The sequence below is a fragment of the Colossoma macropomum genome, unplaced genomic scaffold, assembly GCF_904425465.1.
Source record: "Colossoma macropomum unplaced genomic scaffold, Colossoma_macropomum, whole genome shotgun sequence".
Taxonomy (NCBI): Eukaryota; Metazoa; Chordata; class Actinopteri; order Characiformes; family Serrasalmidae; genus Colossoma; species Colossoma macropomum.
In genome coordinates, this window is record NW_023494807.1 from 20,632,683 (window position 1) to 20,657,169 (window position 24,487).

The following is a 24,487-nucleotide window of genomic DNA, read 5'->3' on the forward strand; positions in this document are numbered from 1 at the left end:
ACAGTTGTTGCTTAAACACAAACATTTTGAGCTTTTAAAAGACGTTCCATGTGTTTATGTGAAGCTTTTAACAGACATTAACCCATTAAAATCTCAGGCTTATTACATACTATGTCTTAGTATTCAGTAACAACAGGGACTTCAATGCAAACTGATTGAGTTGTTCTTAAGTTACAGAAGTGTGTAATAAAACTTTGGGCTTGCCTGTGGGCCCTGGCCATTTAAGGGATTAACATTCATTTGCAAACGTTTGAAAATAAGTTAACACATCCTTAACAAGAAACACAGTTCTGCACATTTTAATGCCCAATTACTGTTTATTTGCTGAATTTAACGTACTAAAAATATAACATAAAATGTGGTATATGCACAAAGTTATGATAAATGTTATAATTTATGTTTTTTTCCCAATACGTTAAACTCAAATAACACAAAGAAAATGTAAGCAAATGCCATATTTAAGTGTTTTATCTTAAGATAAAACTTTAACTTATTTTCACTTCAAAAACATACGACTGTCTATCTTACCATGTGGACCTCAGTTGTACAGTGACTCTTTCAGTAAAGAACGCTGACACAGAACAGGTGCCGTTATTTTTCTTCTAACAGAAAACTAATGGTTAAGCCACCACTCATATTTGCAGTCACTGATATATCTAGGACTTACAGAAGGCCTGGAGTGATATTTTACCAAAAAATTGGTTACAATTGTCAGTCTCTAATTATAATGGTGTTTAATCAGATGTGTAAGAAATTCAGTCCAGCTCCTGACCATTTTTTTTAGTTCCTAGAAATCATTAGGCCTTAGGCCCTGAAATGTTCCCCACTGTGCGCTAATCAAAAAGAAGGACTCAGTAAGAACCACAAACAGCGTACACAAATCCTCAAACCATGTAGATGCATTCAGGTATCTAGGCCTACACACTGCAGCAGGCTTTTGGGAAGAGACTCACTTCCCAACTCACTATTGGGAAATGGCTATGAAGAAACTGAGAAAAGAGTAAATAAATAGTTTTAAAAAAGAGGTGTTACCACTGGGAGTGTGTGTGCTGGAGGCAGCTTCAGTATTCTCCTCCGGGCTGGCTGATGTGTCCTCCATTATATACTTCAGTGGTCTCTGGAGGGACTTCATAATGTTGGTGAAAACCCCATGTGGTTTCTTGGCTGGCAATTTATCAGGTGAAACTGTTTTAGAAGGGACTCAAATGTACCCAAGAGTCCTCTTCCTCTTTATTTACTCTGACACTCTCCTAAACTGATGTGCTCCCAAATCTCATGCAAAAAGGCACTGAGTGCCATCCATACAAAGAGTGTCTGATGGCCAGTTGCGCTACAGCACTAAAACAATACACATCAATCTCGGGAGAAAAAAACAAACCAAAAACCCCAACAAATGTACACATTTCCCCTCACTGCAAATATAGGTGATGAGACAAGACATGTTTGGAGTCATAAGTCCTTTTTCCGAGGTAAAATGCTAGTGTAGCTAACGAGTAATGGAAGCTGATGTATACCATTTAGCGCTGTGCTAACCATACCCCTTAATCATTAGATATTTGCCTAAAATTATGCTTAGTTGTTAAATAATCTCAAATTGAATCATCTGTACGATGCTGATATTATCTTTTAAGCAATTATCTGTCAATACCGATATGAATCCAGTATATCCTGCATTCCTAATATGTCAATAGCCCATTTGATACAGATACAGCAGACAGAGAAGATGTTGGAAACCACTAAAGTAATATTTTAAGAATTAGGGGAATGTTGTGTAAAGTTGTTTTTCTTACCACTTTAAGGCTATAGTTTGCCCCAATTCACTAGACTTCATGCTTCAATCTTTGAAGGCAAAGTCTGATGACTGCAAATTTGACATACACATGGGGTAAAAACACATTGGTCAAATTTTGCAAAACTGGTAGACTTTTTTATACATACCTTTAAAGCAATATGCACCAAACAGGGTGGTCCCATTGCCAAGCTCAGAGGGCGAGAGCGTGTGGACCCCTGGATCTCCACTTCCACACTCAGGTCGTGAGCTTATGACTGGGTACCTCACACTCCCGTCTGCCAGCCAGCCCGGATCACAGTGGTCCAAGCCAGACCTCCAGGCTAAGTAGAGCTGCCCTACAGAAGCCAGCTGGCTGCTCAGCGATGCACAGTGTGCGGCGGCCTCGGGCAGGGTCAGCTTCCCTGGAGCTGAGGGGAACACCTCACCTGGAGAAAAAGAGGAGAGGCTTTAAAAGACGCTGTATCATAGAGGCATAAATCTCAGACTTTACAATGATTCCATTCAGAGTCATCAGGAAATGATTAAATGTATCATGTAATCTCAAATTAGGAATTTGCACTTCAGCACAAAAACAGTCCAATAATTTTATTTTGGCACATCAAATTATAATTATAATTATAATTCATTACAAATAAACAACAATTTACACAGCAGTGGAATACAGACAATAAGATCAATATGCCAAGCATTTTTATGGGGGGTTGTTTAAAAATACACCAAGAATATTATTTTGGTCAAAAAATCAATGCATCAAATTTTACTATGTCATTAGTTTATGTTTAATCGTTGTATGTTAGTCCATCAAAATGCTTCAAAATGTAAATTATAAAATGGATAGTTCTGGTTGAACGGAATGGTGGAACATAGTACTGATAGGTGAAACCAGTCTTAAGCATGTATATGAAGTAAACAGCCTGAAACCGTATTAAATATACACCTCAATATAAAACCTACACACTTAAAAATTATGATTATTGAACGGTTCTTTAGTAAAGAAAATGGCTCTATGTAGAACCATGAACACTTAAACAACCCATTGCCTGATTAAAGGGTTCTTTGCATCATGAAAATCTTCTTCAGATTGATGGAAAACGTGCTGTGGATGGTTCTATTTAGAACCTATATAGAACTACCCCAACATTGTCTATTACCAGAGATATTATAAAGGAGGAGGAGACAGTTCACTAGGTGGAAAATGAATGGGATTGCCCATAATGCTCAACATGGTGTCCCTTCAACAAAAAGTGCCAACTGGCTCCCTGGTTAAGCCGCAAGTGGGAAAAGCTCCCCTTCATTGTGAAGATGAGTGCAGGTGTAGCAGATAGAACAAGCTGAAAAAACTTGTTTTTGCGTGTAATTTGAGCCAAATGTTACAAACTATTTATGCTGTTTTTATCCGATTTAACCAGTGATTTTACCAGGGATGTGATATGTTTTTGAAATGTTAATTTGGCTATTAGTTCAGGGTTCATAGGTCTGCCCTCATTCAAAGAGATAGCAGTCTGGTCTTGTATAAAGAGCCATAACTGCTCGGGTGGCGTTGTGTTGAGTGGACAGCCTTTCCTACTTGTGTTCTGCTATTACACTGTAGTAGAATATAGGCAATAGAAAATATATACAAAGTTTTAGGGTCATTTTTACGCTTGAAAATTGCCTGAGAATTATATTGGCCAAAAAACGAAAGCACACTTTATTGAATATTATTACATTTGATTACAATCGACATTCCAAAATGAAAGCAGTTCATTCACCACCTTCAGATCGATGCATCATGATGCGTTTTTACGGCAGGACAGGAGTGCAAAAAGGGGCAATATATGAGCATCATGAATAAATATGAGAAGATGTTTGTCAAGATCAATACTGATGCAGAAAGTTGCTTGCTTCCTTGATACACAAAGCCTTGTTTATTCAACGATCCCCTTTTTTGTTTCGTCTTTCATAAATCTTCGGGGAGGTGACATTGGGGAAAGAACTGAAGTGTTTCTTCTTGAGCTTCCTCAAAGGAATACTCCAGAATTTTTCAAACTAATGTCGCCCTGCCCCACCTGTAGCAAACTATCGTTTACTGCAGATAATGATTTCCCTGTACTTAGAAAATAACAGAAAAAAACACTGTCTAAGCAGATGTCAATGGGAGGATGCTTCAGCACCTGCTCACTGGGTTTCAATTCAGTCTGTTTTAATTCAATAAGTTTTCTGTTCTTTAACAGGGAATCTTGTTGAAATTACACACTGTTATAACTGACCATATGCTACAGATGCAGCAGGCAGAGATTAGTTTGAAAAACACTGGAGAATTCCTTTAAGGCTAGAAGAAGAAGAAGGCTATGTTGAGTTGGATTACACAAAATAGTTTTAACACTGAGCTTAGTATCTACAAACTATAGAACCAAGCAGGTGTAAGTGTTGGAGAAACCAATAGAAATCACAGACAGCACAAACAAGACCAAAAACATGACCTGACTTTTTGATTAAGATAACTAAGCTAAAAACACTACCTTATTATAACCTTAGTTTTATCTCCAAATATGAAGCTATCCATTGCTCTAGTTCAGTGAGACCCAGCAGCTGCTGAAACTTCTACACTGATGTTCCTGTTGTGCTGACAGTTGGTCAGAAAACGCTGTTTAAATAAGCTGCACATTTAACTGTTGTAAGAAAATTAAAGAATAAACAAACAAGCCATTTTTGTATGTTTATGTATGTTTTATTGGGTTCAACTGGAAAAACCTAAACATGTAAACCTGCACACATTGTTCTCATCTATACTGGCTTCTTGTCCACTGAATGCAAAAAGTCAGTGCAAGCCTCTGTCGTGTTTATAGACCAGATCAGAGTGTTTTCAAACTTTAAGGATTGGCTGTACCTGGGGATACCTGGCATCCAGCCAGCATTACAGCAGCTCAATTCACGGCACAATTTACAATAAATACAAATGTAACAGACAAAGCATTGGCAATAACACTAAAATGTTGTTTTATTTAAGGCTGTCAAATGTCCCTGCTGAAAAGAACACTTTTACAGTTGGCCTAAGCTGGTCTATTCTGGTCTAGGCTGGTTTGTGCTGGTCTAGTGCTGGTCTAGTGCTGGTCTGGTTCTCATTTAACTGATCACCTCAGCAAGGTCATTCTGGTTGACCAGCATACCAGCATCAAAACATAATGTATGCTGGTTTTGCTGGAGATCAGCATATCAACTTCCATTGCTGGTGACCAGCATTTCAGCATTCAAAGCACAACGTACATTGTTTTTTCTGGTGACCAGCCAAGCTGGTCTATGCTGGTACCTACCTAAAAAATGGATTATACTTTTACTGTTTTAATGTTTATTGTTTGCAATAGAAGTTCATAGGCTGGTCACCAGCACAATGTGCGTGTGTGTACAGAACAGTGAGGGACTGATTCACTTCAGCCAATAAGTTAAGCTAACTAGCAAGCAAAATAGCTAATTAGCCAAATTACACACTTTACCATCACACACTGTAAGAATTTATGCAGCTTTTAAACTTAAAAAACTCAAAATTTCAATTTAAAGAGGTAACTTTTTTAAGTTTAAAATAACATACATTTTTATGGGATAAAATGACCAATATGACCACTAAATTGTTTGTTAACTGTGGTTATTATAACGGTTCTCTTGAGGAGGTGAAAAATGAACTAGAACTAGTACCGTATGTTCATTTGGTTCCCATTAGGTTCATTCCTTGGTTTTAAATGTGCAGTGGGAAAATTCCCTTTTAAATGAATGCTTCTACATTAAGCACTGCCTGGGAATATCAGTTCAAACCAGTAAATGGCCAGAGCCCACTGGCGGGCCCAAAGTTTTATTACACACCTCTATAACCTAAGAATAACTTCACCAGTTAAAATCCCTGTAGTTACTGAATATTAAGCCTTAGTATATAATAAGCCTTGGATTTTAAGGGGTTAAAAAAGCTCTCTGTTTTCTAATATCTTGGTTAAATAACTCTCAGGATTAGTACAAAATCCTGTTGTATGCTACCTGCATTATCCAGCCAGAGATAAGCTCTTTGCTGACGTGGCACTGATTTGTCCTATTGACTGGTTCTGAACATTGTCATGTTAGAAGTATAATGTAATGCAACCGAATTTGGTAAAAGGATAGTTTGAAATTAACTAGTGTTAGTTTAATAAAGACACACAATCTTAAGCACAAACTTATGCAAAACTGATGTAACTCAGTCCTAGAGGTTAAACACGGTAGTTTGGGTTAGATCTCACCTTGCATGTCACTGGCGAAACAGTACACATCAAACAGCTCAGATGGGTCTCGCTTCCCATAATTCCTTACGCCACGTGAGTACTCTTTGTGTCCGTAGCAACCAAGCTCTGGCTTCTGGATGGGGTACCTGTGAAGAAGGGAACAAGGTGTGAAATCCCCCCAGCATCCCCCTGACACCAAAAACCGCCCAATCCAGATATCATTATGCAAATGGCACAGTGCTAGCTTCAGTGCCATTAATAAATAATTGCTTTGATCCTGAACGGCTGGCTGAGCTCAGAAGAGAAAGAGGCTATGTCTATGGCCACTGTTGGATGCTCAGGGATTGCATTGTTGTTAATTAACAGTTCTGAATGGTTTGACTGCTGATATACTCTTGCGGCACTAATTTTGCAAATGTCATGTAAATGGATAAGACGAATCGATCATAGCATGACAATGGCTATAGTGTCATGGGCAATGTATGAATGTGTGATGGAAGGCCTGGAGCACTGAAGGGTGTGGAGTTTTTTTTCTGATGCATATCATGAGATGGCATCGCTTTTAACCTTTAAATGAAATGTAGTTATTTTCATTTATTATATGTATTTTTTAAATTTATTTATTGTTGTTTGGCATGAGATTCTAGTTGTTCACATACACAAATATCAGGTCAATGCTTTTCCATTATAAGGTGGATATACCTGGCAGTTAAGTGTATGTAAGCATGGCTAACCTGACGGTCCGGTCGTTGAGCCAGCCAGCTGAGCAGCTGTCCAGGCCTGAATGGAAAGCGGACCACAGCTGCTCTGGAGAGGCCATCTGAGCCGAGTTCTGCTCACATGCTCGCCCAGCATCCGCAAAGGAGAGAGAGTAGCGCTCAGCAGCCACACGATAATGAAAAACAACCCCTAAAAGCACGAAGGAGAATTAAAAAGGACTGATATATATACTAATAACACACACAGCTATATACTGTGCTATACAGTACTGTGTAGAAGTCAGAGACCATCTGTCTTATATTCATTTTTTATCCATTTAGTACAGGTTATTCATTGCTAGGATATATTTCTGATGAGATTAGATAATCCAATTGCACAAGGAAGGGGGAAGTCAAAGGTATATGAATGCAAAAAGAGGAGTTTCCAAAACAGTGGAACTGCTTTCAGTGCAATATAGAACCATGTTTAAAGGGCTCTTTATAGAACCATATATAACATGTTTTCTGTCACAGAGAGGTCCAATATAACCATGCAAAGATCACTGATGAATTATAATATTTTTGAATCAGAATCTGAATCAGAATGTATTTGCCAAGTACTGGGAATTTCTCTTGGTGCAGCTGTCAGCATTTAATCCAATAAAATAACCTTAGAAAAAGATATACTATATAGTATAGTATATACTATATATACCATACTATGAACATAAAACAGAAAATACACTAACGATCTGCAAGTAAAAGGTGTGCAATGGGAGACTGGTACAGTTCTTTGAATTGTCACAGTTCTATATATTACAGTTACTGAAGAACTCTTAAAGAACCCCTTAGGAGATATTAAATATCAACCCCTTAACAAGCCATGCGGGCCTGAAGTTAATTACACACTTCTACTACCTAAGAAGAGTTAGTGCATTAGTTTGCACTGAAGTCCCTGTAGTTACTGAATAATAAGCCTTTGTATGAAACAAACCTGGAATGTTAAGAGGTTAGACGTTGGTATTACAACTAAATAATAAGTCAGTAAAGTTTATTTTTCATAATAAGCCACTGTGGTTTAAGGGCTTATAACAAAAACTCTGTACATGACCTCTTAATATACTCACTATACAGAAGATAAGCTGCAGAATGAAGCGACACTACACAATATATTTCTTCATGTAATATCGTGAACACTGCTGGAAGTCATTGAAAATTCATCTGAAGGGATTCATGAACAATTTGAGGCAATCTCCTCTGTTAAAACTTTGCATATTTTACTAATGAACTTCACAGCAGACTTCACACAGCCCCCACTGTCATAGGTAATCAATCCCAAGTCCCTAATTAAAGAGTTATGGGCAATTAACCAATTAATGAGAGCCTCAAACCAAAATGAAAATAAAGCTAGGCTAAAGTTAGGAGGGAGTAGATATTATATCGACGGAATGAATCGATGTAATTAGTGGGTAATTAATTCACCGCAGCTTTTGCGGAATCGTTAATGAAAGAGCACCTCTCTGGAACGTTGTGACACCACAAATTAAAGCAGACCTTTGAGCTCGGGGCTGCTCACTGACTCCTTTTCCTCTGAAGTTTGGAGCTTTTTAAAATGAATCGCCCACAATGTGGGGTTAGCTAGTTAGCACCCGTCAAAGTTCTTAGCAAGGACAGGAAAAGCAACAGGTCATATTTCAATTACATTAGACTGGGTCCACTGAAATGACCATCATTGTGTGTAATAATTGCTATAATGTGGGATAGTAGCCTATAGGACAGTGAAACTGACCTGTACCAATGACATCATGACAGTTTTAAACATGGGGCCAGATGTATGTGAGAAGGTGCAGCACAAAATATGTCTTAGTGTGGCCACAATACACTCACAGTGTGTCTTAAAATTAATGTGAGGTTAGATAATGAGGTTTAAAAGGGAGATACTAAGCACAACTGCTGGGCCCATGATACACTGCACAAACAGAGCCGAGTTGAGCCGAGCGAAGCTGTCATCTAGTGAAGCAGCAATTTCAGTCTCTGGCAAATGAATTAGGAATCATCTTTAAAAAAAAGACTTGTAACTAAAGTCATTAAACCCATTTTGTTGACTAGTTTAAGCACAGAAAATGAATATATGGATCATTCTACCAAATCAGTTCAAACTGCAGTAAGAAAAAATAATTAATCTATTTAAATGAGGCAATCATTGAGATTAGGGGTGGGCGATATGGCAAAAAAATTACATCACGATACATTTTCATGATACGTGATAAGCAGCATTTTTTTTTTTTTTTGAGACTTAATAAGTTGGAACAGATAAAATAGAACCCGTAGTGCCACATATAATAACACTAACAGTAACGTTAATAATAAACCTACAACTACATATATTTTACAAACTGCACTGCAGTAAATCCAATTAAACAGGCCTGATTATGTTCACGCTGAAAAGAAACATGTAGTTAGTTGGTGTTCTTTAAGCACTGATGATATCCACAATATGATCAGAGAAGTGTTTTGTGACATAATTTATCATGATAACAATAAAGTATCGTAATATTGCCCACCCCTAATTAAGACAGTAATTATCATTTACAGGGTACATTCTATTGGGAAGTGGCTGCCCTGAACTCTAACCTCTAAATTTCAACTTGTAAAAAATAATGCTAACACTTTTTTAAAGATCTTTTTGATTTATTTCAAAGTGAAGCTAAAAGATTTAGATTCGTCATGACTTTGATTTCTAAATTTAAACAAGAGAAACACAATTTTTATGCATGAACTGCACATTTAGGTTCGTATGCAAGTTTCATATATAACACGCCTACAGAATGTATCCTATTTGCAAAGAAAACCTGGTGCAAAGGGCTTAATACATTTGGCCTCCAGTGTTTCTGTATATTTTCTTTTAGGTTTTATGCAGCACCTGCTGAAGGAACATGTCCCCTGGTCTGGTTCACTGCTCTGTCTCACCTGTAACCTCCAGAGGCACGGTGTCCTGCTCGTAAGTGTCCCCCAGAGAAAGGTGGCAGCGATAGGTTCCGGAGTCATTGGTGCGGAGCTGTGAGAGGGACAGGGAGGCGTTCTGGACGTCCCGGGAGAATCCAGGCAGGCCGACCCGGCCTGCAAATGCATGGTGCACCCGGACCACCCCATCCACGGCCCAAAGAACTGGAGTCTCCACTCCATCACGCAGGAGCGTCCAGCGGACACGGGATGTCCCGGTATGCTGGGATGGGTCCAGCTGCAGGGTGTGGACGCAGGGGAGGAGGGCAGAGCCTGACAGTGGCTCACGGATGGTGGGGTGCATTACTCTGCGCACAGTTACAAAAGTGTCCGCTTCAATCAGACCTGTGGAGAGAGAGAGGGAGAGAGAGAGAGGGAGTTAGCGTGTGAATTATGGAGGGTTCAGTGGAGTCTGATCCCCCCCAGTTAAGACTTTAAAGCCCTCCTTATTAAGGAAGCAAAGGCACAAGAGCAGGGGGTTCTTAAAGCGTATATGTAGTAAGTCATTTTTACAGTAAACACTAAAACATGTTTCCTCAGCTGTATCAGAACGACATGTAATATAGTATTGAACATTCTTAGCACAAGCTATACTACTGTTTAACTGCTGACAGTGTCTCAATCTTCAAACTCTACTTATATATACATTAATTCTCAAGAGAAAATGCAAATAGACAAGTAAAATGTTTTGTGTTAGCTAGTTTTATGAATTAGTTAGTTAGCTAGCTAGTTTTGTGAATAAAATAGTAGTCAGTCGGTTTGAGTTAGCTAGTTCATAGTTAGCTAACTACATTACCTAGTCAGTAGGTTTGAATTAGCAAGTTAGTAGTTAACTAGTTTTGCAATTGACTAGATAGAACTAAGCATGTTTTGTGAATTTAGCTAGTAGCTGGCTAGTTTTGTGAATTAGCAAGTTCTTTTTGCGAATTACCTGGATAAAACTTACCGTGTTTTGTGAGTTACTTTGTATTTCCTTAGCTAATTTTGTAAATTAGTGAGTAAGTACTTAGCTAAATTTGCAAATTAGCTAGTTATTAGGTAGTTTTGTGAAGTAGCTTCTTGGTAGTTAGCTAGTTTTGTGGTAGCTAGTCTGACACTGATTAACCAGTAATGGTAAACTTATCTTGCTAGCGCTTGCATTTTATAAAAGCAATAAGCCACAAGAGGCCGTGTGTTGATGTGAAGCAGGGTGTCTTAAACCTTCTTTCCCGTGAAAAGTCGCAGTAATGCACAGCCTCTTATGGCTTATTGCTTTTATATAAAGGCAGTCTACATAAAATATGATAAAATAAACAATTTTTCAGAAAATAATTTAAATTATTAGTAATAATAACCGACACAAACAAGTATTCTGTCAAGAAATGTAATTCCTTTTGAATGTGGTATTATTGCAAAGCAACCATGGACCCCTGAATGAGCAGAAGAATGTTCAGTCTCACATCGATGTATATTACGGACATTTCATGAAACTTTTTAATCTCTTTAATGGCTTCTGTTTCTTTCAGTGATTTTTATTTCAAACATAAATGAAATAAAAAATACAGTTCTGCATAGAACAAACAGAATACAAAAATATAGAATATAGAATATGAAAAAAGAAGTAAGATATGTTTCCGGGAAATTGTTGCTCCTATCCTTTTATTCATGGATGTTCCACTGATTATTTTTTCTTTTATTTTATATGATTAAAATTTTTTGATTGCACTTATAGTGGTCTTAAAGCGATGGGTCAGCCAAATTTTTACAATTTAACCCTTACCGCAAATGTCATTGGCCAGCCAAGACAAGTTCAGTGTCTGGTTGGCTTCTTTAGTTTTGCACTGGAGCTACAACATTACTGTAGCTAACAAGTTATGAAAGCTTATAGTCTCCTGGTTTGCACTGTGCAGTTTCTAATACTTGTTAGCAACATTAGCCTCACAGCTCCAGCGCAAAACTAAAGAATCAAACTTCACACCAAACATGTCGTCACTGATCAACTAGATTTGAGACAAGGAGAAAACCTTGTAAACTATCACTTTAAAATTCCTCAGATATGGACTTTTTTGCTTCCTTTCCGAGTGTTTGCTAGCACTGCTGCTGTTTGAAAGCCTCTGTTGTTTGATGGTCTGCCACATACCAGAAATCCTGATTGGGGCTTTAAATAAATCACTGCCTATACAAGGCCCACTCCTGAAACTTGTGTTAAAGTTCTTCAAACTTTCTTCAAATGCCTGACACAGGGAAAGTTTTGCTATTTGGTTTGAACTTTCACAATCAAACTCAACAGTTCATTAGAGCAGAGAGAGAGAAAAGACGGAGAGAGAGGAATAAAAGATGAACGTTCTCCAAAGAGCTAAAAAGTCTCCCAGACACCTCTGGAAGAACAGAAATAACCTCTTTGAGATCCATCTTACCAAATTACAGCGCAAATATTTGAGCCTTCTCAACAAACGAGTGTCTGTCTAGCAGAGCTGAAGAACGTACAGAGCCCAGAATGATATTGTTCTTGTAGTGACATGCTCTATTCTTTCTTGTCACTGTTTTTGAGAGACATTCTAATTAAAGAAGAGCTGGGAAAGTGCGTGCTCAGAGTGTGTGTGTGTGATGAAAGTGGGGTTACTGACTGATGTCAGCAGCACTATACCTTCTCACCAGGAGATTGGCACATTCTTGTCAGGCTTTATGAGCTCATGAAGGCCCTGAAGGACCAAAAGTTCAGCCACATGAACTCAGAAGTCACTGCAATCACCAGCAATAACCAATATATGAAGTAAGTCTTATTATTTCCGACTAGTAGCTCACTGAAAAAAGTGGGGGAATTTTATTGAAGTAAAGGTTCTAAATAAGGCTGGGGAAAATATCTAATTGTGATTTTTCTGACCAGTACTGCGATTATGATTTAAATGCAGTAATTTTCTTTAAATTAATTTCCAGGCTGTTTTTTTTTGCCCAAGAAGAACCAGAATATCGCTGCTGTTGGAACAAAACCCTATATATCCATTTCTGTTGTTTTTCAGTTTTGACACAATTTGAAAATGCCTGTGGCCCTTTACAATGTGTTTAAATTTCACAATGAATGGACCAAAAGAAATGGGAACTCTGGTTCCATTGACTTGCATTAAAAGTGTTTTTTGCTTCTCCTGTAAAGTTACCATTTTGGACAAATGAGGTTTTGTTCCAAGAGCACCAATATCCACTTTTTGTGGCATGAAGCTTGAACGCTGAGTGCATCAGACTACAAGTTAGTTGTGATGGATGTGATGTCACTTATACATCACATGGGTGTTTTGTTACTTCTGATTGGTCTAACTCATCTACAGGCATCTTACAAGCTCTATGTTTACAAGCTCTATTAGTTTAATTTCTTTCAATTTAAAACTTGTTAAGACAACACTGTTGATAACGTATTATATAATGTATTATATAATAAAAATTGCACTCTTTCAAATTGCGATTGTGATATAAAAATGATTAATCTTTCTAAACATTTAGTCTGTGCCACATCTGTGTTTGTAAGTAGAAGAAGAGATATTTTATCATGATTTGAGTTTTTCTTTCCACTTGTTTTGTGGAAAGAAAAAACATCTTTCCCCTATCTGGTGGTTGGTGTAGTGTAATAATACTGCTGCAGGCTGGGGAGACTAGGGTTTGATTCTCAACCTGGGAAAGCACACCATGCTACACCATGTCCTTGGGCAAGACACCTAAAGGCTGCGGTGTCGTACAGCATCATGTAGGACAGCACTGCTGTATAATGCATGTAGTGAAAGCACTGATAAACATCAAGTTTAAGCTCATTAACACTCATACAAATTTATTGAAATAAAACTTTCAACATCATTTATAAAGATTAAATCAGTTTAAAACCTGTTCACAAACTCACTGTTTACAAGCTGAAAGATAGGATGTTGAAAAAAGGCTAGGCTGATAATATTAGCAGAGATAGCAAACCTTTGGCATTTGTCCATTGATCTAAAAGACTGACTGCCTTTTTGTGTGTAACTCTTAAGCCACATATGCTGTACTAAGGCCCTCTGTAGTCATAATACGGCTTTAATTTAACCCCTTAAATGGCCAAGGCCCAAAGTTTTATTACACACTTCTATAACCTCGGAATAGCTCAACTAGTTTGCATTTAAGTCCCCGTAGTCACTGAATGAATAGCCTGAGTATATAATAAGTCTGGGATTTTAAGGGGGCCTAGTAATGGCAAAATGCTGAGTGGATGTGATGCTCTGAGAAATTTAACAGTGCTTGCCACTGATGTTCGCACCTTCATTAAAAACAATGGTTTCGAATTTTAGGACACTGCTGCTGCCAAAATACTGGACAAGTCTGGATACGAGAGTCTGCCAAGTGTATAAATGTAAAAGTCATTTATACGTCGAAATCAAAAGAACAAACCAGAAGTGTGGACTTGACCTTGTCAACATAGAATGTAAATTGAATGTAAAATGTAAAATCCCATTCAACTAAAAGGGAATTAAAAAACAGTAGCGCACAACTCTGTCTACACCAGTCTGTAATACATACATACTTCAATGGTATTGTGATGTTCTCTTCTCTCTCCTTCTCTCTCTCTCTCTCTCTCTCTCTCTCTCTCATGCTTTCTAAGATACTACTGTAACAGCGTGAGCTGCCTGGTTGGTTCTGAAGCTTAAAGTAAAAATGACAAACTTTCTTGTCAACAGCATCTCTCCCAGAACACTAATAACACCAAAGAACAGCCAGATTTAGACAAAAGACTCTCTCTCGCTCTCTCTCTGCTGTATCTCTCTGTCTCTCTGTCTTTCTTTCTTGTGTCACTGCCTCTCGCTCCCTCTTATCTCTCCCTCTTTTCTCTGTCAACTCACCTCAGTTCCATAAGCTGCTTTATTGGCATATTTTGGCTGTTTTATTGAATACAGTATTGCTAAAGCATCAAGAACATAACGAACTTGTAGAACAATTTAAAAGAACTTGAGGATTTAAGAAATCTTAATTTCACTGACTGTTGTTATTATTATTACTATTATTATTACTGTCATTATTATTATCAGTATTATTATTATTATTATTATTTTAGAGGTGGAAAAAGTGGAGATGGAACAAAATTAATGAGAAAAAACACACAGATGTCTGCAAATGTTTGGGCACCCTTGACCAAATGACATTTGACAGTGAAAAGAAGTAAATACAACATTTGCAGTAAAATATTAAAAAAAAAAATCTGACTCTTCAAACCTTGTGCTAACACTAAAAAGCCATGGGCTTCTCTAAGCAGCTGCTGAGGATCTGAAAATGGAGCTAATTGATGCCTACAAAAAGGGGAAGGCTATAAAAAGATATCAAAGTGCTTCCAGCTTGCAATTTCCACTGTCCAAAATGTCATTAAGAAAGCAGAACGGTGGAAGTCAAGGCAAGATCTATAAAACCAAAAAATCTCTCACAAAGAACTGCTTGCTTGCTGGCCAGAAAGGCAAAGCTAAACTCCTGTATGACCACAAAGGACCCGCAGGAAGGTTGCACAAACATGATCTGCATGAAAGAGTCATCAGATGAACAGCTTTACCTACGACCTCATCAAAAAGTCAATGGCTGAAATTCAAAACGACCTCAAGAAAAGCCAGATGCATTCTGGAAACAAGTGCTGCAGACTGATGCCGTAAAAATAGAACTCCTGGGCACAATCACCTAAGGCAGGGTTTCTCAACCTATGGGTTGCAGGCCACCAGTGGGCCGAAAAGCAACCTCTAGTGGTCTGCGGGCCTTTACTCAAAAGGAGGTAGTAATTCTGGCTGGTAACGTCACTGTAAGTCATTAAAATGTAAGTGTAAAATGAATTAACCAAATAATTAAAAATCTAGGAATTAAACGTTTTCACAGTATAACCAATGTAAATATTAATAAAGATGAACAAATAAAAACGTCACAGTAGTGGGCTAATTAAATGTCATCATTCTGAGACAGTGCAGCCGTGGGTATGCGATGCAGACAGGTGGCCAGAGATGGAGATGTTTCTCAGGGTGCTTTGTTTGGTGAGGATATATAACACCTTTTTCTTTAAGTCACTCCATTTTGACGCATGTAAAACTCCACCCATATTAGGGTCTGCAGCAAACAGCTGGACCGGTCCACCAAAAAAAACGGGGGTCTCCATCCACTTCCGACAAACCCTGTTCAGTTCACTGCTGATGGAAACGTGCTCTGTGATCAAACAAGGGAGTTAATCAACAGAGCTGGCTCTCCTCCTCTAGAGGCATGACGGCGCTGTACAGTCAGCATAACAACTGTTTTAAAGACGGACTCTTTAGACACTGAGCACAAGCTGTTGTTAAAAGCAATAGATGAGCCATAAAATAATAGAGAAGGGATGCGTTTGATTTCAACTCGCAGAGTGTATATCTGGCCGAGCATCAGCGACCTGAGTGGTTAAACTCAAACTGATAAACCAATGACATAGAAGCAGATATCAAGTGAGATTTATCATTATTGTTGATTGTGACGACGCTAATCCATGAGTGGAGTGTGGTCTGGCTATTTCAAATGAATCACAAAAACCAAACCAGAATGGCCGATTTAATCTTTTTGAGGCCCTAATTTTCAGGTTTTCAGTGTCAGTATTTAAGAAAAGAAAAATAAAGTTGTAGTTTTAAAAAGTTGATTTTAGTTTTACTGTGGGCTGCTATGCATTGTAATTATACACAGGTGGGCCTTGGGGTGGAGATGGTGGAGAACCCCTGACCTAAGGTATGGTTGGAGAAAAAAGGAGCAATATTTGATGAAAAGAACACCTTGCCAAGTGTTAAGCATTGAGGAGGATCTATTATGTTTTGGGGTTTTGTGGCAGACAGTGGCATATGGAAGCATTAGGAAGATGGAAGAATGGATTCTGCTAAATATCCACAAATTCTGGAAGCAAATGTGACACAGTGAAAAAACTACTTTTTACTCCGCTACATTATGCAAAATCTGTCGTTCCTCTTGTCTTATGCGTGTATAAAAACATAAGATGTCAAAACGAAAGATGCGTGAAGCAAGTACACCAATCAGGGCACAGCATGCACTTTGTTTTGAGCTTGTTTTGACCTGTTGGACGTACCTACCCAGAGCAAGCATTTGGTTCAACGTCAGTGCAGCAGCGTGAAGTTTTGGGAGTGTCTATTCTTACATAAATGATGGAAGAAACTCCTGACTCTAACCTAACTTTGTGTAAATAGACCACAATATAGAAATATGTACACATATGCAGTTGTGACTGGCATGTTTCTTTTTTCTGAATTTATACAAACACTTTCATTTTACAGTAAATTCGTTTTGGCTAGTTTATGTTTATGAACAGAGACCTATAGATGCAATATAGTAAAGAAAAACACATTTGTGAACCTGTGTTTAAAGCAAATTTTTATTTAACTTAAACTTGTAACTAAGTTGCATTAAGTTAAGTAATCTTTTAGTATATTTACTTTCGATACTTAAGTACATTTGAAGGCAAATACTTTTGTACTTTTACTCAAGTGGAGGTCTACAGGGAGGAAATCTACTTTTACTGGAGTAATATTTAACCATGGGTATCTCTACTTTAACTCATGTATATTGTTTGCGTACTTCGTCCACCACTGGAAAATTCCTATAACATAAATAGGAAGACTCCAAGCTGGCTACAAACAGCATTTGCAAGGTGTGATACCTGCCAGAGGGGGTGTTATTAAGTACTGAGTTAGTAGGGTGTCCAAACATTTGCACATCAGAATTTTTTTTCAATATTTTTTAAGTGAATCAAAAAACTAGCTGTGCATCAACATTTGCAGAAAACAATTTGCTGCAGAGGGTGTGTTCATTTCTCTTCACTTCATAAATCAACAAAATATGATTTGTACAATTTTTTGCACACAACTGTAAAAATGTTTACAAACATGGGAAGTAACTTTTCTATAGAGCTGGTGTGTTACATTTGGGCTTCTCTCTCTCTCTCTCTCTCTCTCTCTCTCTCTCTCTCTCGCTCGCCCTCCCTCTCGTTAATCACCCCGAGCAGGCAGTGTATGTGTTCTCAGTCAGCTGTCTGATCCGTGGGTAAACTTGACTTTGAGATTTACTCTGAATACGTTTCTTCTCTCCGACTGCATCCCGAATCAATTTGGGACAGCGAAAGCAAACAACGCGAACTGTAGATATTTAATACTATAAGGCTTAAGGAAAATGAGCAGAGTGGAAATATTTCAGAGTGTTTGAATAATGTATAGAAGATGTGTCGCACCCCCCTCCCCCCGCACGTGAAGAAACAGAAGAAAAAAAAATCCTCTCAAATCTGCATTTAGATGAAACTGCTTTTAGCAGACAGGCCCCCCAGAGGCTTGCTATTGTTCGAAGATCCACTCATTTCCCCCCCAAATAACACACACAGACACACACACCATACAGATAGGAGAGAACATGCAAACACACACATTCACTCAGACACATTCAGGCCCAAACTGACTATGTGCACAATAGCCACATGTGCTAACATTTCAGCATTGCTTACACATTGCTAATTCTCTTACCCAGTGATGGCTGGTCATAATATTGGACAAGACAGCTGAAAACATAATGTGTAATGTGGTGATGTGTCCCATTAGCTACAGCGAGCTAACAGAACAATCACGCTATATTGCAGCAGCATTGCACTTTTTATTAACCTGAGTAGCTATATGAGCAGAACATTAAGCTCAAATCATTACTGAAGGGCTCTGAAGGGCAATATTTTACCTGCATGTCTGATATAAGCAGCTAGAAGTTTTAAATGTTTGTACTATAAGCAGAGAATGTGTAGTGAGGAGAACTGCCACTCTATAATGCCTTCCAGGTTTGTCACTCTCAAATGAGTCCAAAATTAATGGGTTAATATGGAACAATTGAGCAAAATCATAGTTTGTAAATGCTTCAACATTTTTATAGAATTTTTACAGAAGAATTAATTAATTTCCTGAACACAGAACAGCACAAAACACAAAACACCACTATTATATTTTATACTGCAGTTATAAGAGTTTATAATGGTGCTTCATGTACGTTCATGACATCAGTGAGAGCAAACCATTTCACTTAGCCAATGAGCCGATCAGCTCGCCAACCAATCAGCATTCAGTAGCAGTAATGCTTACCAATCAGCACTCATTAGCAATAATGCCAAACAATCAGCATTTAGTAGCAGTAATGCCAACCAATCAGCACTCATTAGCAATAATGCCAAACAATCAGCACTCAGTAACAGAAGTGCTAACCAATCAGCACTCGGTAGTAGTAATGCTAACCAATCAGCATTCAGTAGCAGTAATGCCATCAATTCAGCACTCTGTAGCAGTAATGCTTACCAATCAGCACTCAGTAGCAGCAATGCTAACCAATCAGCATTCGGTAGTAGTAATGCCAACCAATCAGTGCTCAGTAGCAGTAATGCCAAGCAATCAGCCCTCAGTAGCAGTAATGTCAACCAATCAGCAATCAGTAGTCGTAATGCTGCCCAAAACCTGTTTACTGTTTAAAAGTAAATATACAGGTAAGTTTCCTTTCCTTTTTTAGTGAAATACATCCTTTTACTTTCTAAAAGCAAATAAAGGTTCTGAACAAGCAGTTAGAAGCTATTTTAACTTTTACTTTTTTAGCTGTTCAGCTTCACTCACCCCTCTTCTTTCAGGACTTGCTCGCTGGTGCCCTCTGGTGTTTTGCAGTTATGTTTTTGACAGAACTGGAGAACCAGCCAGGTAACACCACTGTTAACAAGATGCTAACATAATACTGTGAATCCCATTAGGGTGCTAATAGAAACCAGCATTGTTGCAGTGGTTTAAAAATCAGATAAGCATTTTAAAATGTTTCTGCATTAAACATTTTTGTGTAATAACATACAGTATCTCTCAGTGTAAACAAAATTACACCGGCTATCATCTAGACCAACCCACCCCAACAAGTACTAACTACAGACTGTGAGAAGGTGGAGCTGAATGTTGTAGGCTTAAAAATATTAGCCCAAATGGATAACGACTCTAGGGGGCGCTTCGCTCTGTGTAATACCTAAAACACATTTGATATGGAATCACAGATTGGCTGAGTGAATCTGCAGCTTAGGCAAGATGTAAATCAACACAAGCTTATCCAGCTCTTATTTTTCGTACAAGCTTTTGGTCATGCTGTTGCTCCTGGGTCCATAGAATTAAAAAATAGTCAGCTTATAGTCAGTTGTTAACAGCAAGTAAAACGATGTGGCTTATGAATCATCATGCATGAATGTATTCAGGCCAGGGTGCTCAAACTTTTTGTCTTAGAGGCCAAAAAGCAATGTTTATGGTGGGCCAAAGACCAAAAAGTCAAATTAATACACAAAAAGGTTGAAAGGAAACATTAGACTATATATTTTTTACTAAAATATTTACTAAAATACACATTATAAGGAAAAATAAGAATTTAATATGTTATATATAACACTAAAATATGGTTGTTCACTTATTGAGTGTAAGGATTTACTGTAACTTTCTAGAACACACTTTCTAAAACACACAACTTTGGCCCCACTCTTTGGGAAGAATAGATAGGGCTGATGATATAATGTGATTGAACAGCTCAACACGCTTGGAGGAGAACACTAACTACCAATTCTTACCCAATTTTTACACTCCAACCAGGCATTTCTCACATCAGCCCTTATCTCTGCGACTCTGTTCACTTGACATGAACAATCTCAGTGTTCCTAACATGTACACTCCTCCTTCCTCCTCTTGTCTTTTCCTTCCTTTTTTGTAGCCTCTCTGTTCTTTATCAGCACTCATGCTGTCTCTCACTCTGTGGGGTTACATATTAATACAGTTAGATGACTGACTGGACCACCTGCCCACATACTCCAACCACTCAATCTCTTTCTCTCTCTCTCTCTCTCTCTCTCTCTCTCTCTCTCCTCTCTCTCTCTCTCTCTCTCTCTTTCTCTCTCTCTACACACACACACACACACACACACACACACACACACACACACACACGCACACACACACACACACAGACAAAGACATACACAGACCTCAGCCATCACCAGCTAACACCATGGCAACAGCAGCTTGGTGAGCAAGAGAGACAGGAGAAAGGAACTGGTCAAATCGGCACTCAATATGGCTGTGATAGGAGAAGAAAAAGAGAAAGAGAGAGAAACAGAAAATTTAGAGAATATAAGAGAGAAGGAGAAGAAAGATATAGAAGAAAGAAGACGGGCACTGGTCAAACCATACAATATGACTCTTATAGGGATAGAATTAAAGAGTGTGAGAGAGAGAGAGAATGATAGAGAGTCATAGGAAGAGAGAAAGACAGGAGAGAGAAAGAAAAGGAAGAGAGATAGAAAGAAAAAGAAAGAAATAGAGATGTGGAAAGTAGATAAGTGGATAATAGAGAGAGAAGGAGAGAGAAAAGAGAAAAACAAAGAGAGATAGCAGAGAGAGAAGAGAAAGGGAAATAGTTAAGGAGAGAGAGGGAAGAGATGGAGAGAGTAACAGAGAGAGAAAGGGGAGAGAAAGGGGGAAGGGAGAGAGAGAGACTGATAGAAGAAAGGAATTGGTCAAAAGACTCAATACGCTTATAGGGACAGAATGAGAGAGATAGGAAAGAGATGGAAAAAGAGAGATTGGAGGGAAGAGAGAGACTGGAAAAAGAAAGAGAGAGAGAGAGAGGGAGAGAGGGAGGGAGAGAGAGAGAGAGAGAGAGAGAGAGAGAGAGCGAGAGAGAGAATGAAAACATGTGGTTAGCAGCCATCAATGGCTGTGTGAATAATTAAAATGTTGCTTCTCTTGCAGGCAACAGTGATGCTGAAGTGCTTTTCAAATGCACTTCAAAGGGCCGTCCATGTGTGTGTGTATGTGTGTGAGTGTGTGTGAGTGTGAGTGTGTGTGTTGTGAACAGATGTGTCAGTTTATCAGTGCTGAGTGCTAGAGAAGCAGCAGCTTTACCTCTGTATTCTTATTTCTGGATACATGACGAGCTCACAAACATTACCATGTGAGTATGGGCACTTATTCCTGTACACTCTACAGCATCACACACTGTACCATCCACTGTATACTGCACCATATACTCCACATAGTGCAACTTCACAGGAGAAAGAATAATTCAGAGTCATTTTGGATTTCTATTTGTTCATTCATCATTTTATTTGTTCATTCATCACAGTGCAAAGGGCAAATGGCATCTTTTAGAATTATGTAAAAACATAAAAAACTGCAAAAATGGAGACACAGGTTTTGTAGACATCAACAATGTACTGTATATGGCTATATTCACTGTTTATGGCTGTGTATGACTGTGTGTGGCTGTGTATGATTGTGTGTACTGTGAATGACTATACTGCATTTGGCTGTATATTGCTTTCTATACTCTATGGGACTGTATAAACTGTATATGGCTGTATTTAACTGTATTTCAAAGTATATAATATAAATTGCTGTATATACTAAACAAGACCGTAAATAAATGTGTATACTATATATGGCTGTATATACTATATATAGCTGTAAATGACTATAATGTTTCATGTGGCTGTATATGCTGTATATCACTGAATACACTATAGATGACTATATACTGTATATGTTTTGTTTATGTATATACTGTATATAGCTTTATATGCTAAATATGATTATATACTGTATATGTACTGTATGTGGCTGTATATGATCATATATACGACAAGTATATGGCTGTATATGACTATATACTGTATACGTACTGTATGTGGCTGTATATGATCATATATATGACAGGTATATGACTATATACTGTATATGTACTGTATGTGGCTGTATATGATCATATATATGACAGGTATATGACTATATACTGTATATGTACTGTATGTGGCTGTATATGATCATATATATGATAGGTATATGACTATATGACTATATACTGTATATGTACTGTGTGTGGCTGTATATGATCATACATATGACAAGTATGTCGCTGTACATGACTATATACTGTATATGTACTGTATGTGGCTATATATGATCATATACATCACAGGTAGGTGGCTGTATATGACTATATACCGTATATGTACTGTATTGAGCTTTACATTTATGACGTATATGGCTGTAAAATAAAATGGACATTCTCATACACACATGCGTGCACACACACACACACACACACACACACACACACACACACAAACACACAAAAGGCTCTGTAAGCTGACCTAGCATTGATCCACATTAACTCTAATCTGGAGGTGATTAAAAAAAATCCAGTTAGTGTCAGGCTTATGATGTATATTCATAAACATGAAAAATGTAATATAAAATATTTTCGTACAATAATTCCACAATTCCTTTCTAAATATACACTTGCCCCAAAAGTATTTGGACATCTGTGTCATTTACAAAGCTCAACTACAGCGAAGTTGGGGCAGCAACTTGACCTATATTTAGACAAAAACAGTGCAAAGACAAGATATTTAATATTTCACTATATGAGTTTCATTGTTGTTTGTAAATATATGCTCATTCTGAAACTGATACCTGCAACACATTCCAAAAATATTTGAGACAAGACAGTTTAAGACAAGAAACACTGTAAAACGTTGATAAATGTTGTGAATAAACAAATGCATTTTACACTGGTTGTGTAATCTTGCTTGGGTATAACAGGAGCATCCAGGAAAGGCCTAGTCCTTTATGAAGGATGATACTCAGATCGACTTGGTCCTCTTCCTAAACAGCTATGCACTTTCTAAGTGCCTCGAGCACCTCACAAACTGGATGGGACAAAACGTTCTGCAGTTGAATTAAGATAGCTTAGACACTGGCTGCCCTGGACACAATCTAAAATCTGAAGTACTAGTATGTAACCTTGGTGTACAAATGGACTCTGACATTCATTTTAGCAGTCATTTCAAAGTAGTTACTAAATCAGCATTTAATCATCTTAAGAACATCAACAAGATTTTCTGACTCAAGCAGACCTGGACAAACTCATCCAGGCCTTTATTTCAAACAGGGCCGATTACAGTAGTGGTCTGCTAACTAGACTCAGCTTCAGCTGATTCAAAATGCAGCTGCCAGAGTCTCACTATGAGTAAAAGAAGGGAACACATCACCCTCATGTTATAAAGTACAATTTGAATTAACTCTGTATTTTATTGTTTGTAAAGCACTTTAAATGACCACAATGTATGAAAGGTGCTATATAAATAAACTTTGTCAAGCAATGTATCAGTGAGTAATACAACAATTTAAGAACAATGTTCCTTAGCGAGTGACTGCACGCATTAGGTATTTCACTTTCTACAGTGCATAATATAATCAAAAGATTCAGGGAATCTGCAGAAATCTCTTTTCATAAAGTGCATGGCCAAAAACCACAACTGAATGCCTTTCATCCCTCAGACGGCACTGTATTAAAAAATCTGTGATGGATAACACTGCATGGGCTCAGGAATACTTTGACAAACTGTCTTTAATGAAGTTATTATGCACAGCAGGTGCTACATGTCAACAACGTCAAGAAACACCACCGACTTCTCTGGGCTGGAGCTCATCTGAAATGGACTGATGCACAGTGAAAACACCCATTTTCATCTGATGAGTCCACCTTTCCAACTGTCTATGGAAATAACAGAGGTTGTGCTCTCTGGGCCAAATAAATCATCCAGATTGTTACCAGCATAAAGTTAAAAAGCCAGCGTCTGTCATTGTGTGAGGGTGTATTGGTACCCATAGTATGGTTAACTTACAATCTGTGAAGACTCCATTAATGCTTGACAAGGGTAAATCACATTCTTTACACAT

General features: G+C 38.0%; 1 protein-coding gene across 1 annotated transcript in view; it reads right to left on the reverse strand.

Moving 5' to 3' along the window:
* Nucleotides 1-24,487, reverse strand: part of ncana (neurocan a) — a 149,521-nt gene that overhangs the window by 71,306 nt on the left and 53,728 nt on the right. The window contains exons 3-6 of the mRNA XM_036556625.1: nucleotides 9,687-10,064; nucleotides 6,753-6,927; nucleotides 6,037-6,164; nucleotides 1,939-2,217 (exon numbers count right to left, since the gene is read on the reverse strand). Of these exons, the coding sequence (XP_036412518.1) occupies nucleotides 1,939-2,217; nucleotides 6,037-6,164; nucleotides 6,753-6,927; nucleotides 9,687-10,064 (960 nt within the window). The remainder of the gene's footprint in view (nucleotides 1-1,938; nucleotides 2,218-6,036; nucleotides 6,165-6,752; nucleotides 6,928-9,686; nucleotides 10,065-24,487) is intronic.